The sequence below is a fragment of the Lacerta agilis genome, chromosome 16 (genome assembly GCF_009819535.1).
Source record: "Lacerta agilis isolate rLacAgi1 chromosome 16, rLacAgi1.pri, whole genome shotgun sequence".
In the NCBI taxonomy this organism is placed as follows: Eukaryota; Metazoa; Chordata; class Lepidosauria; order Squamata; family Lacertidae; genus Lacerta; species Lacerta agilis.
In genome coordinates, this window is record NC_046327.1 from 26,346,850 (window position 1) to 26,361,323 (window position 14,474).

General features: G+C 44.5%; 1 protein-coding gene across 1 annotated transcript in view; it reads right to left on the reverse strand.

Moving 5' to 3' along the window:
• Positions 1 to 14,474, reverse strand: part of WDR3 (WD repeat domain 3) — a 28,118-nt gene that overhangs the window by 3,044 nt on the left and 10,600 nt on the right. Inside the window, exons 11-25 of the mRNA XM_033173939.1 lie at positions 13,564 to 13,794; positions 12,964 to 13,057; positions 11,748 to 11,849; positions 11,008 to 11,093; positions 10,141 to 10,276; positions 9,150 to 9,206; positions 8,265 to 8,365; positions 6,946 to 7,057; positions 6,691 to 6,825; positions 6,346 to 6,396; positions 4,589 to 4,654; positions 3,351 to 3,443; positions 2,853 to 2,900; positions 2,393 to 2,436; positions 665 to 793 (exon numbers count right to left, since the gene is read on the reverse strand). Of these exons, the coding sequence (XP_033029830.1) occupies positions 665 to 793; positions 2,393 to 2,436; positions 2,853 to 2,900; positions 3,351 to 3,443; positions 4,589 to 4,654; positions 6,346 to 6,396; positions 6,691 to 6,825; positions 6,946 to 7,057; positions 8,265 to 8,365; positions 9,150 to 9,206; positions 10,141 to 10,276; positions 11,008 to 11,093; positions 11,748 to 11,849; positions 12,964 to 13,057; positions 13,564 to 13,794 (1,485 nt within the window). The remainder of the gene's footprint in view (positions 1 to 664; positions 794 to 2,392; positions 2,437 to 2,852; positions 2,901 to 3,350; positions 3,444 to 4,588; positions 4,655 to 6,345; positions 6,397 to 6,690; positions 6,826 to 6,945; positions 7,058 to 8,264; positions 8,366 to 9,149; positions 9,207 to 10,140; positions 10,277 to 11,007; positions 11,094 to 11,747; positions 11,850 to 12,963; positions 13,058 to 13,563; positions 13,795 to 14,474) is intronic.

The window sequence follows — 14,474 nt, forward strand, 5'->3', positions numbered from 1 at the left end:
AAGGTTAACTCCTGGCAAAGTAGGCAGGAGAGGAGTGCAGAGGCTTCATATGGGTGCCAGGAGAGCTATTCACAGCTGCTGCTGCTGCTGCCGCACTCAGAGGCACCATGTTGTAGACGCGAGGTTTGATGATTAAGTGACATCTGATAGAGAACTACAGAGTTTATGAAAGACCCTTTAAGCTTCCTGGGCATTCTTCTAAGGCTATCATGATGCCTCAATTTGCAGGAGGGGGGGAGAAAATGGAGAGGTAGCAGAGCAATTCACACTGAATTCTAAACAGAGACTATGATCTCTTCTCCTTATACAAGGGTTGAAACAAAATTAAGGAATGTGCTGCTGTTTGGCAACTCATTTTGCTGTCCATCTGGAAATTACTGTTTGAAATAAGTGATAGAGAAAGCCTCTTAAAAGAAAGCTCCGCTTGAGGGGTTGAAGAGGCAATGGTTTGTCAATACTTGCCTATGAATAAAGTTAATGCCACTGGAAGCATTGAGAAAGCCTGTGTTCTAAGAATAAAAGGAAGTTTCTATGGCACCATAGAGCTCATTCGCCTTTGGGTCAGAACCATTCATGCGCAGGCTCACATCAAGGCGCAGGGCTAGACATGGCCAGCTTCAAAGCCAGGAAGCTTCCCTGCATTCATTTCAGCTGTGGGGTTTACCTGAGAAGGAACAGGAGAGCTCGGCATAGCAGTTCTACCTCTGAACCCAACTGGAGGTGCTGATTGAAGAGCTCAAGGAGGTCGGGCACATATGAAAAGGGCAGCACCAGCAGAGATTCTTCCAATTCACTGTGATGAAGAGAAGAGAGTAAGGCATCCTCAAACCCGAGGCGTCAAGTAGGGCTGGGCAATTTCAGGTTTCAACATTTCAATGTATCACCAGCTAAACATCGCAATACAATGATACATCACAATGTTGAAAAGGAAGGAACATCGGCCCAGGTGCCGCAAGGCACTTGGGTGAAACTGCCACCATTCCCACCAGCACCCAGCACAAGGAGGAAGGAGGCAGTCCGCCTGCTCGACTGGAGGAGGAAGGTAAGGTGTTGGCTGGCTGGCAAGCCCCACCCGCGATATACCACTGGGTCAAAACACTATGACAATCTGACCCTCAAATCGATCCTGGATGAAGTATCAATACATTGCCCAAGCCTAGCATCAAGCTATAATAGCAACCCCTTATCAGTGGGGTGTCTTTAGCACAGGGGGCCCCAACTTTTCATACCAAGTGAGCCACAAGGGTACTTAGACACTGAACCCATGGGCTGCACACTCCCTTGTTGTGCAAGAGGGGGAGCACTGGGCTTTGGGGAGGAGGCATGAGACTCTGGGCAGCGTCCTAGAGTCCTCCCACCTCCTTCCCAGAGCTGGGAAAGTGCCAACTAGGCTTTGAGAAGGAGTCAGGACAACTTTAGGATGCTGTCAGATCCCTTATGCCTCCTCCTTCCCAAAGTCCAGCACCTTATTTACCTGGCTTTGGGGAGATAGTGTGATGGAGGAGCGGCGGGGGGGGGGGGGGAGGTTGTCAAATGTTTTCGAGGGCTGCCAAAAAAAGGACTTGAGGCAGCCCTTCTTTAGCACAAAGGTGGAAGAGCAACAGCTTACACAAAAACAAAGCATGGCTTTTTCAACAGTTGCTTGGCACTGTTGCAGCCTGCTTTCCCAGGAAGGAACTTCATGTGACCGATCAGCAAAGCAGGGATCATCTGGATGGAATGAGACTTAAATGTCAACTCTTGCAATTTCTAGCCACAGCTCTGCCAGGACACAAACGTCCCGCCATTCCATAACCAGACTTGCTGCAGAAAGTTCGCTAACCGTTTTGCAAAGAAGTTGTAAGCAATGTTAAATACACTCACAAGTGCCAACCTCACAATGCCTGTTTCACAATGGGAAAGGACCAGAGCTCAGTGGTAGATCCTTTGGCTTTGCATACAAGTTCATTCCCTCGCAGCTCTCTGATTCCTGCCTGGATCCTGAATAGCTGCTTCTGCCAGTCAGGGCAGCCAGTACTGAGCTAAGTGAGTCAATGGTGGGACTAAGTGCTAGGCAGTTTCCTATGTTCCTAAAGCCTGCACATATGCCTGCTATCTCCAGTCAAAAGCACTCTGGTGGCAGAGTACTGAATTTGGTCCTCACTACCATGCACTGTGAGCACTAAAGAACTTACGACCCCACTGGTCAAGGTCTCTGTGTACCATACATCTTCAGAACCTGCAGATCTTATATTCCATATTCAAATACTCAAATTCAAATAATCAAATGTGGCGTGGCAGCAGCAAGAGGCCCCATTAGCTAAAGTGGTGCTTCGGGTTCAGAATGATTTCAGGTTAAGAACAGACGTCCGGAACGAATTAAGTATGTAACCAGAGGTACCACCATACTCACCTTGACTTAACCTTCTTGAGGATATCTAGTACGTAAGCAGAAGGCTGCAAGAAAAGGGCAAGAGTGGATTGCATTGCTAGCCGAAATTTCTTATAGAAAAATCTGTATCTCAGTTCCAGTAAGCATAAATGGCTTACTGTGAATTTCTCTGGAGAGCCAATTTCTCTGGCTCTACAAAGAACTCCCACCCCACATCCCACTCAGAGTGTTGAAAAGTTTGGCCTGCAAACCAATGTCAATGTCTCAGTTTCTTAAGACAATTATTTTTTATCGAAACAGGCAGCAGCAGAATAACAGACTAAGTCAAACTAATCAAAACACACATACCCCAACCCATGACAACTCTCCACCTCCCCTCAATAGCATTGCACACAATCTGGAAAATAAGAATGCCAGGAAAAGGCAGCTTAACATTCCACATGTCTCAAAATTCCAGAAAGCGGCCACACAGTTCACTTACTGAAATATTGCCATATGCCTGGAGAATAGGGTTTACAGGAAGAGGAACCTGCAGAAAGAAAGCAGGTTGCAAGTCAGGCACAAGTCTCTCTGCAGAAAGGCATAATACTTTAAGTTTATTTTAATGAAATGCAGGGGTTTGGGTATGTTATTATGTTGGCCCTTGTTTTGCTTTGTTATTATGGAATTGGTACTATGTTATTGTTTTGCTATGTTATTATAAAGTTCCCTTTGTAGTGTTTGTTTGAAAAGTATTCCTGTTTCCTTTGTTCTAAGCCACTTTGAGCATTTTAATTTATTTATTTTTTGGTGGAAAAGCAGCATACATATAAAACAAATAAATGAACTGCATATCACACATCGTGAGATCACCAAGCAAATGTGCTACCCTTTTTATCTCCTTCCCTTTGATTTTGTTAAAGTGTTCTAAGAAAGAAACTGTTCAGATCTGGCATCACACTGTGCTGAACACAGGACACAGACCACAACTCCTTCCTACCTCTTTTCCTGCTGCTCTACAGATCACTTTATGCTGTTCCAGCTTGGCTGTCTCTTCTCTGTACAGCTCAATGGCTTCCATGATCCGTTCAGCCTACAAACACAAAAATGGCACATTAGCAGTGCAACAAGATGAAGCTGCTGTGATAATGCAGAGTAGATAGTTGAACATCCATTTGATTATGCACAAGAGGGTGGAATAATCAAACACATTTTCACCTGGTGAGATGGCGGAGAACCTGCCTGTGCACTGTCTTGCCAGAGTGATACATACTCTGGTTATCTCCCGCTTGAACTACTGCAATACACTCACCTTTGAAGGTGATTTGGAAACTACAGCTAATGCAGCTGCCAGATTGTTGAGTGGGAGCAGCCGCCGGGACCGTGTGGCACCGGCCATAAAGGATCTACATTGGCTCCCAGTACATTTCCGAGCACAATTCAAAGTGTTGGTGCTGACCTTTAAAGCCCTAAATAGCTGCATACATGAAGGAACATCTCCACCCGCATCGTTCAGCCCAAACACTGAGATCCCACTCCAAGGGTGCATCTCCCTCACTGCAACAAGTGGAGGTTACAGGGAACCAGGCAGAAGGCCTTCTTGGTAGTAGCGTCCGTCCTATGGAACGCCCTCCCACAAGATGTCAAGGAAATAAACTATTTGACTTTTAGGAGACATCTGAAGGCAGCCCTGTATAACAAAGCTTTTAATGTTTGATGTTTTATTGTGTTTTTAATATTTGGGAGCCGCTCAGAATAGCTGGGGCAACCCAGTCAGATGGGCAGCATATTAAATAATGGAATTTCTTCTTCTTTTGATCCTCAAGGTGGCTGTTGGAGGGTGGCAGACTGCTGTAACCTCCCCTGTGCCCACTCCACCTCATGGCTTTAAGTGCCATTGAAACAAGAGGACATGCAAAATGCAGCTGAGAAATGCTGCCTTTTCTCCCACAGATGTAGAACTGCTAGAAAAATAAGTGTGGTGATCATCAAGTGGAGTTCTGCAAAGGTCAGCAATGCATCTCTGTCGCAGAAGACATGACTTGCATGTTATGGGCAATTTCCATCTCTCACTGAAGAGGTTGATGAAGTCTAATTCAGTTTAAAAGCTGTGCTTCCTTAAGAGACACTCCCCAGAGTATAATCAGAGCTTTAAACAGAACACTCCAAGCTAGAGAGTCAGAAAGTCATCTTTTCCCCCTAATGAGTACATTAAGGAACCTGGAGGGTCAAACTTACTGCCTTGACAGTTTCAATGGTCTTCTTTCCTGCTAACCCAGCCTCTCCCTGAGTCTCCCCAGGAACCTGAAAAGAAACAGAAAAAATGGTGTCACAACCTCTGCAACATCATTATGGCCGAAGCAGTTTTATCTCCAGTTTGCCTCAGAACAGCTGTATAGGTCTGTGTTTGAATTTGAAAGGTAACAGAACAAGAAAGGTTAACCAGTCTCAATTTTCTCTAACAGTACAGTGCAAAGCCAAGTTGGTGCAAAACATATTGCTCTGCTTTCCTTTGGACCACATCAGTGAGGCCGAGAGGGGTGGTCTTGTCATCTGAGCAGACCAGGACCTCCATACACACTATCCAGGCTTGTGCCTCGGGGAGGGCACTTCAGTGCTGCTAATGCAGCAAAAGCAATACGGGAGGCAGCATTTACAAGTTACTGATTGCTGCAACTACAGCAGATGCTGTGATTCTTCAGTGGTTTGAATTCACCCCAAAATGTGTCTCTCAAGACAGACAGATGCCAACAATAACACAATGCCAATATGTCTCCCTGTTTTATTAGCAGGGAAGAAATTATTAACCAAGTGACACAAGGCATATAAAACAGCAACAGGTCTGCTGGGGTAAAATTATGAGCTGCTGTTGCTTCCAGAGTGAGGCAGTTGCCTGTGCTGAGGGTTACTACTGAGGGCAATTCTCTAATTTTATTTTACAAGATTTGTATACCACTTAGTTGACAATGACCACCTAAGCAGTTTACATTTTGCTCTTTTGTTTATGTTCTTCCACTACAGAAACACCAGAATGTCATTGCGCTGAAGCATAGCTGACCCTGCTTGGGCAATGCTGAATTCTGTTAAATGCAGTTTCATTTCCTTGCATATTTCATCAGCTGAACTGTTGGATTAACAACTAATTTGTTTAGAAATTGTTAAGATCTCACTTAGAACCAAATATAGGGTTTTAGTTAACTATTATTCAGAGTAGACCCACTGAAGTTTTTGGACCTGAGTAAAAGTTACTTTAATACACTCCTCAAAAAAATCTTCAAGCAGTTAGCTTTCCAGCATACCTGCTTCTTGGGATCTGAAATAATCATGGTATTGTTTCTAGTGGGAAACTGTTCCGCTGCCTCACTTAAGCAGGAGAGCAACATGACATGGTCCAGAAAAGGAGGTGCAGGAAGCTTGCTTTCCCCCTCCCCTGGGACTGCAAAGCTAGGGGAGGCACATTCTGGCCTCTACCATCTAGCAGGGGCCACTGGAAGGCTGCACTACCTGCCTCCCTGGAAAAACATCAACTTGGTCCCATCCATCATTCAATTTAGAAGCAGCTACTCTAATGCTTGCATTCCTTCTGTATTACGATGGAGAGCCTACAAGGAAGGGCTGTCTAATGTGTGCAGTGATGCTCAGAACATTTCAGGCACTTTGTAAGTGGTAAGCCAAAATGCATATGATGGTTTTCTGGAAAGCAGATTAAGTGAAAATTCTGGCACAAACTAGAACTGGATGTTATTTTAGTTACCAGAGCAAGTGTTCAAGTTATCTCAAAGCTCAATTGAATCTGTAATCCAAAACATGTATTTGAAATGTTGAGCACAAACACAGCCAAGAAATGTGAGCTGACACATTTTATATCCCCCATTATGCACCGAAATGTCTGGACTTTCTATTGTAGCTGCAGAATCGCATCTTGAGACTCCCAGGAAACTCCCTGCTTGACTTGGGAGCAAGAACATTTGAATGTGCAAACATATATTACTTACCACGGGCTGGTCCTCCTTTGCTACACTGTCTTCATACTCCATTTCTCTTTGCTGCAGAGGGAAATAATTTGGTTTGTCAGCATTAGCAAGCACTGAAACACAACTGCTTCAAACTCAGACTACCTGAAGCAGCACATTTTCCTATACATATCTCCTTCCCATGGTCCTTTTAAGTAAAAAGTGACTTAAAAAAAAACCTTGGAAAGAATGCCAAAAAATATGGACACACAAATTTATTTAGTTATTTTTAAAAGGAAGATATGCACAAGAACTGAAATCTGGATCCCTTTTAAGATTAAGAGTGGATACCAAAGGTACCCTCTTACACAGGACGACATTTCTTACCATCTCTCTCTCCTCCTCCAGAACAATTGGCTCCCTTGTCCTCTCCCAGAGACGCAACGATTTGTCATGAGAAGAGGAGACAAGAAAGTCTCCGTTGGGACTGAGTGCCAAACACCACACTTCCTGGTGATGCCCCTACAAATCAGATATGCAGATAGTGAGGAGCAAAAGGGGAGAGACCATTCTGCATGTCTACCAATCAACAGAAGCGATCACTGCTTCCAAATTGGCAAATACACATATCTCCTATTTTACCTCCAGGGTTTGGATATGCTCAAACTTATCAGCATCCCACTGCTTAATCTTGCGATCCTTCCCTGCTGTAAAGAAGAGGTGGGACTTGGGTACAAACTGAAGAAACATCACACTAAAGAGAATAAGAGAAAGATATGGAGTATCAGATCACTACCATTTCCAATACAACATTCATAGCAACATTTCTACATTTTTCATAGCAACGTTTCTACATTTCTCAGAGGCTATTTAGAAAGGGGAAAAGATACAGACAGCTATGACTTCAGTTGCCACTTCCTTCCATTCTCCTGTCCTTATTCCTTCCCTCTGGAGTCTGTGGCTTCCATTCCAGAAGCCCAGGTGCTTTTAAAAGAAACACTAGCAGCCATGCAACAGCACTCAAGGAGAGCCAAGAAGCATCTGCTGCTGTCATCAGAAGCCCCATCAGCACTACTGATGCAACATTATGTTGCATTCAACTTAAAAATGATAGGAGCACCAGGGATTTCTCCAGTGAGGTCAAAAGGTGATATTCAATGTAAGCCATCCTGAAAGTAGACTCACTGAAATCAATGGTTCTATTCCAAGCATGACTTAACTAGCTATCGCCAGCATTTTCCTTGAACTGTTTTCATGGGTTTTGTGAACAGAAAGGGCTAGCAAGTTATGTGATATCTTGAAGGGAAGCAGAAGCTCAGGGCTAAAACACTGTGGCTTCTTTCCTACCAAAACTCAGATCCCAAAACACATAGACACAAACAGTGAATGCCTGCCCTGCACCCCTGGTCCCCTAAGTACCACAAGTGCAAATCCACAATAAGAAAACCCACACCGTACAGCATGATCAACTCATAGAAACATGTTTAATACTGTATATTCTGGCGTATAAGACTACTTTTTAATCCAGGAAAATCTTCTCAAAAGTCGGGGGTCGTCTTATACGCCGGGTGGAGAATCTGCGGTCGAGTATATCTCAAACTCTATATTTTAACTGGAAAAGTTGGGGAGTCGTCTTATACGCTGGAAAATACAGTACTCCTAACCTAGGAGACCAACGAATGGTGAGAGAACTGTGCAGCTGAGACCCTGTCACCTGCCCTTCCACTGAGGTGTCTGATGCCAAAGTTAAGGGGATGGGAAGAAGCACCTCATATTCTGCAGGCTCCAGACCAGAAGATTCAGCAAGGCCAACTTAACCGGCATTCTAGCCTAGAGCTTGCAGAATGCAGCCCCGTATGTTGGACTCAATGGAGGCTATGACAATAGTGAACTTAAGTACCAGAGGAACCTAGTTTTGGGGGCGGGGAGAAATGCTACACCAGGGGCATCTAGGTGCCCACCTGTCATCATGGGCAAAGAGAGACTTGTGGCAATCTCCAAAGTCCAAGCCCCAGATCTTCACGTTCCTGTCAGCAGAGCCAGTTGCAATTAATGCCCCATCCTATAACAGAAAAATGAAAGAAAAGGGAACTCAGTCGTGGATGTGAGAGCATGATTAGCCCCAGCTTCCATCTACTGTCCTGTCAAGTAACACACACTTTTTTGGATCAGAACAAGATTTTGTCTTATGCTTCAAGGAAAGTGAAGCAAATTAATTTCTTAGCTCTCATCATCAGGCAGCCAACTCTAGGTGTTTTATTTCAGGGCACCTAATATGGGCATCCCTACCAGCAGGTAGGCAAGCAGCACTCAGGCTCCAAGAAGCTCTGTGTTACTCTCTGATTTTCATTACACCAGCCATTTATGCCCCATGGAATGTTTCAATATACAAGCACATCGTTATTCCAATCAGTGCACATAACTTTCAAATGTTAAAGGACGAAAATCTCATGTTGCTGCACACTGCCAGAGAAGATGAATCAGCCTCTCCCCATTACATTACAGTACTCAACTCTCTCACTGAAAACAGAGTTTGAGAACTACAGTTACATTGTCCAGATTCTACATGTCTACACAACAAAGTAGGTATGGACACAGCTTTGGGCTGCCTTCAAGCCAACCACTGGGGGAGCAAGAGCTCTTCAACATAAGGAGGCTACAACTTCTTGCCTTCATTCAACTCATGCCTTTCTATGGTCTGTATTGAACTATGAGACTAGCATGAAGCAGCACAGAGAAGATTTATAACTGGGAAAGAAAATGTGCATTTGTTATGGAGAAGAACTGCAATACACAGCTCCATCACTGAACAAAATGCCAAAATCTCCAACAAATGGCATACTCACATAGGAGATATCCATGCATAACACGGGCAACTTGTGTCCATAGAGAGACAAAAAGAACTGGAAAGCAAGAAGACGACATGTATATCAGCTAGTTACAGGCTTCTTTATTTAATGGCATAAATTTTATATACACCACTTGATTGTAAACAACAAAACAAACAAAAACACCTCAAAGCAATGTATTAAAAGTGTGCACAAGTGTGGAAGAACCTTGCCCTTTCTACCATTCTCCCGCAAACAAAAGCTGAACACTTCTTTCTACCAGGTCAGAATATTTGTCCATCTATCACAGTATTTTCTGCCTTTGAGTGGCAGTTTGCCAAAGTCTCAGTGTTGATCACATGACACCCATTTAAATGGAGTTGGCAGCATTAGACCATGGAGCCTTGTACGCTGAAAGCGTACGTTCTACTACAGGGGTCAGCAAACTTACCACACCTCGGGCCGGTGTCTCCAGCACTGAACGCGCGGTGGGACAGAGGGCAGGGAAGCGTGCACCCATATGCGTGCGCACACGCTATTTCCGGCACACTTCCGGGTCGGAGGAGCACCAGAAGTAGCTTGTGCGCATGTGAACGGTCTCCTCTAACCCGGATGTGCACCAGAAATAACGCTTGCACATGCGCACAAGGTATTTCCGGTTCTCCTCCAACCCGGAAGTGGGCAGCTGAGCCGTGCTGCGCCAGTAAGAGCGGGCGGCGGCAGCAGGCAGCGGGGGTCGCTGGGGGACGGATAAATGAGTCCCTCGGGCCGTATCCAGCCCCCGGGCCGTAGTTTGGAGACCCCTGTTCTACTACTTTGGACCCTCCTCTTTATAACAGACTCACATGGGGAGTTCTGCATCCCTATTTGCAGAATACTGAAAAATAATGGACTTGCCAAGATCTCTCAATGAAAACACGTAAGATGAGGGGACCAAAAGGGCATCACAGCAAGCGGCAACTGCTTCCCAGAATTCTGGACCTAAATTTCCAAAGGTAGCGTTGCTTACCTTGAGGGTATCAGTGTAGAATATTTTCACAGTGCAGTCCAGTAAGGCTACAGCCAAAAGCTTTTGGTTGGGGCTGTACCGTACACAAAGAACATCTTCATCCAGTTGCAAGATGCGTGTCTGCTTCACAGAAAGCCTAGGATCGTATAAGCATAAAACTGATGGACTGGTATTGCACAGAAAATTCAGAAAGCTTTGTTAGATGTGCACTGCAAGTTCTTAGGCAAGGAGACCCCAAACCTCGGTGTTTAGTGCCCATTCAGAGCAGTGGCATAGGAAAGTGGGGGCGTTGAGAGCGACACGCCCCCGGTTCCAGCCTGGAGGAGGGTGACACTCGGTGCCACCCCCCCCCGCAACTCCCAAGCCACCACCCGGCACCATTACGTGCAGTGGCTGCTCGTGCACTGCAGCCTTACGAGTTGCCATACGGGCGGTGTGCTGCTTGCGCCCGGCATCCAGGACAGACTGCGCAAGTGCGCACTTGAGCACTCCGTCCCGGATGCCAGGTGCGAGCAACCGCTGCTCAGACGGGCTGAGGCTGCGGTGCGGCTGATCACGCCCGGCAGCCCGGACGGACTGCGCTCCATAGCGTGCACGCGTCGTGACGTCACGACACACGCGCGCTACGGAGCGGCCCGCCACCCCCGGGGGGTGCCCCCGCATTTGCCACTCCGGGCAGCAAAGCGGCTCCGTATGCCACTGATTTAGAGGTTCACCATACACACACCCTTTCCCCCACATTCTCCCAGGGAGGAGAAACTTGTGTTGGGAAGTAGATGTTAGCAGATGGGAACTGTACACTCCCAAGAGAGTGAGGACAAAATGTGGAGTTCAGATGTGCTTTGCTTCCGGAAAAAACATCCTCACCTCTTTTGGACACTGTCCTTATCCTTCACCAGTTCGAATTCCCAGAACTTGACACATTTATCTGCACCTCCTGTAACAAAACCACGCTGATGGGGAAAGGAAAATTCAGATTTATTTCATCAAATGTATGGATCACTTCCCACTACAAAAAGTATCAAAGTGATTTACAACAAAAATAAAAACTATAAAAATACAAACATAATCATAATACATGACAGCACTAATTGTTGAGATCTTTTGATAAAGGGTGGTTAATAATAATAATAATAATAATAGACAATAATGAGCATCCTTAAATGTTGCAACCACTAAAATAATTCATACAAATTACTATTATTTGAATTTATTGGTCACTTTTTTACCATTGTAACTCAAAGTGACTTACAATACAGAAACAAACACATACATTATAGCTGGCATAAATGCAAAATGAAGGAAATTTTAAAAGACAATCCTGTTTTTAAAAGGATTAAAAAGGATTAAAACATCCCACCCACTCAAGACCACAGATAATTAAGAACCAAATTCCTGGCACCTAGAGTTATGTATTGATGATGCCAGGCAAGCCTCCCTGAGGAGCGCAATCCACAAGCAAGGAGCGACCACTGAAAATGTCCATTATTTTGTTGCTACCCTCTGGACCACCTATGCAGGGGGCAAATGAAGAAGGGCCTCAGGTGACTATCACATGGTCCGAGTCTGTTCATATGCTGAGAAATTAGAAAGTGTGCTTTAATTACCTGGTCTGAAGAAGGACATATGGACCACAAACCCCCATCATGAGCATCAATGGTCTCCAATAAAATCCCAGAAGCCAGATCAAATAGCTGCAGCTTCCCTGTCTAAAGCAATAATAAAGCCAGATCATTAGTTACAGAGATGATTCCAAATTCAACAGAAGGTAACTCATTATAGCGTCCAAGTGTGAGAAAGAAGGAAAGTGGGATGGTCAGGCAGATTCAATTACCTAGAATAGCATCCCATTTTGAGCAATGACCCAACAACAGCTTAGCAGCTTAATTTGCAATCCTGTAAAGTAGGTGGGCACTCTTATCCCATAATGCAGATTTGGGGTTGAAGGGGGCGGAGGCTGAGAAAGAAAGGTGTGCCTAATGAGTTTATGGTTGAGGCAAGATTCAAACAGGGCACTTGCTGATTTGTAACTCTCTCTTAGCAACAATGATTTTCACTGCTATTGATTTTTCAATAATTACGCCCAAGGGAGATGCCAGTGAAGAAATAGAGACATTACACTCTGGCCAAAACAAAAGACAGTTCCTTATCAAGTCCCAGGTGCAGGAGAGGCAGCAATACCAGGGAAATTTCTGTGTTTCATTTTTCACTCACAGCTATGCTCCTAGCACACTCATATGGTTAAAGGTATAGTTGAAATATTCAAAACTCGTTAAAGTCAAAGACAACTAGGAGCAGTTTAGCACATCCACAGTCTGACTCATGAGTAGGTATGGTAATATAAATTATTCCTTATAACTCTGCAATTTTCTTCCAAGTCACCTGAAGTATAACTCCATGTTTGAAAAATATGGTGTTATAATGGCTGTGGTCAAAGTTGGCCACGTAAGAGAAAACATTCCCAGCCACAGGCCTTCAAACAAATCCATAAATTTCATCACCTGAGCCTATTTTCTCCCATGTCTTCAGAGTAATCTGGAAAACACATAGAAGTACACTTCCCTACTGCTCCGAGGCTTATCTAGCAAAAGCAATATACTGAAAATCAGGCATTAGGTGTACAATAAGGATTTTTTTCTCTCAGATTGTATACCTAGGACAAACACTAAATCGAATCTCCATTTAGGACTCAATTTGTTGAGGAGCTATGCCTCCAGGAATAACATTCCACATGGTTCTAAGTTAGACATACTGAACTTCCTCTAAAGATGATACTTGAAACATGCAGGGGATTGTTCAGGTTCAGAAGGTACAGAAATTTACCTTGGTTCCTATAATGACCTGCCGATCTCCGGGAACGAAGAGTGAACAAAGTGCATATTCACACGCCATGGTCCGGATACATTGTAAGGTAGACCTGGGATTAGAAATGGCACATGAAAGATACACATAGAGACAAGGCAAAATTGGGGAAAGACTCAGTAAAATCGGGAACACATGACATTCGTGACATACGTGTGAACGAATGGGTGATGTTGCAGGGAGGAAGGGAGATACCATGAATGAATGGATGGTGTGGGTGAGAGAGAATTAATGGAAAAGGAATGCCAAGAGCGCAGAACCGCATATGCAGGCCCCCATCACTTTCCTTCAAGGGACTGTGGCCATCAGTTTCAAAAAGGTTAACTACAAGGAAGTCTTGTGTCAAATCAGTTTAGTGACTGGCACAATCCCAAGTTTTTGGCCTCATCTGTGGCTAAAAGAAGATACCAAAAGATCAATGGCAAAAAAGAAAGGCTTCTTCCTAATCTCAATGTGAATCCATCTGAATATACAGTATATCTAAAGTTAAGGTGTTTAATGCTTCCTGTAAACATTTTACTGCAACTAGTTTTTCCTCCAATTGTCAGAGACATTTCATACCTGTTCCAAATCTTAACTGATTCAGCAGCAGCAGAGAGAATGGCAATGTTGTCTGAGCTAAATGCCAGGGTTCTGACATCACTGCGGTGACCACCAATAGTTATTTTGGACACTTGTAGAACTTGGGGTATCTGCACTCTTGGGTTCAGGCTGTAAGATTCGATTATGTTGTTCTGGAGCATTACAGTGGCTTTCAGCTCCCCTTTTGGGCTGAGTATCAAGTCAAAAGACCTGTTTAATAAAATAATTATCATTGTTAGAAAACATCAGGTAGCATATAAAAGAGTTGAAGGGGCTAAGCACAATGGTATAGTTTTGAAAACACAAGCTCAGAATGTCCCTTTCTCTTGTAGTTCTGGTCAAGTGGCACCCCTCCCTCTCCTCAATTCCCTTTTCTTGGTCTCCATCCCTGTGCTAATTCCTTGTCTTGACCTCCAACCCTCCACTGCCAGGTTTGTCCCATTCCATTTTCCACATGTGCAACCCGACAGGGTGCACAACTCTCCTCATCCAGTTCTATCACTGTGAGGAGCTGAAAGGGTTACACACAGCTCAAGCTGCGCCAGCCACAGGAACTGACGTGTATGTTTTGCTGTGCATATGGAACTTCTGTAATTCTCAGACCGAGTGTGTGAGTTCCTTCGTCGCTTGTAACGGAGATGGTCATGTCTGCCAAATCTCCAGGAATTTAATGCTACGCTGTAATAAGTCTGCTTTGCTGACAGAGAAGGAGTTAGTTTAAGTTTGTTACAAACTGCTGTTTTTACAAAGACGGTATTGCAGGAGGTGTGCTTCAAGAAGCTGCGTTTTGTTTTCTTTCAACTCTGCTGCTAAAAGTGAAAGTGGACTTTACGAACTGCGCAATCGGAAGCCTGTGGACACCATTTTGGTAATTTATGGCTTCTGAACGC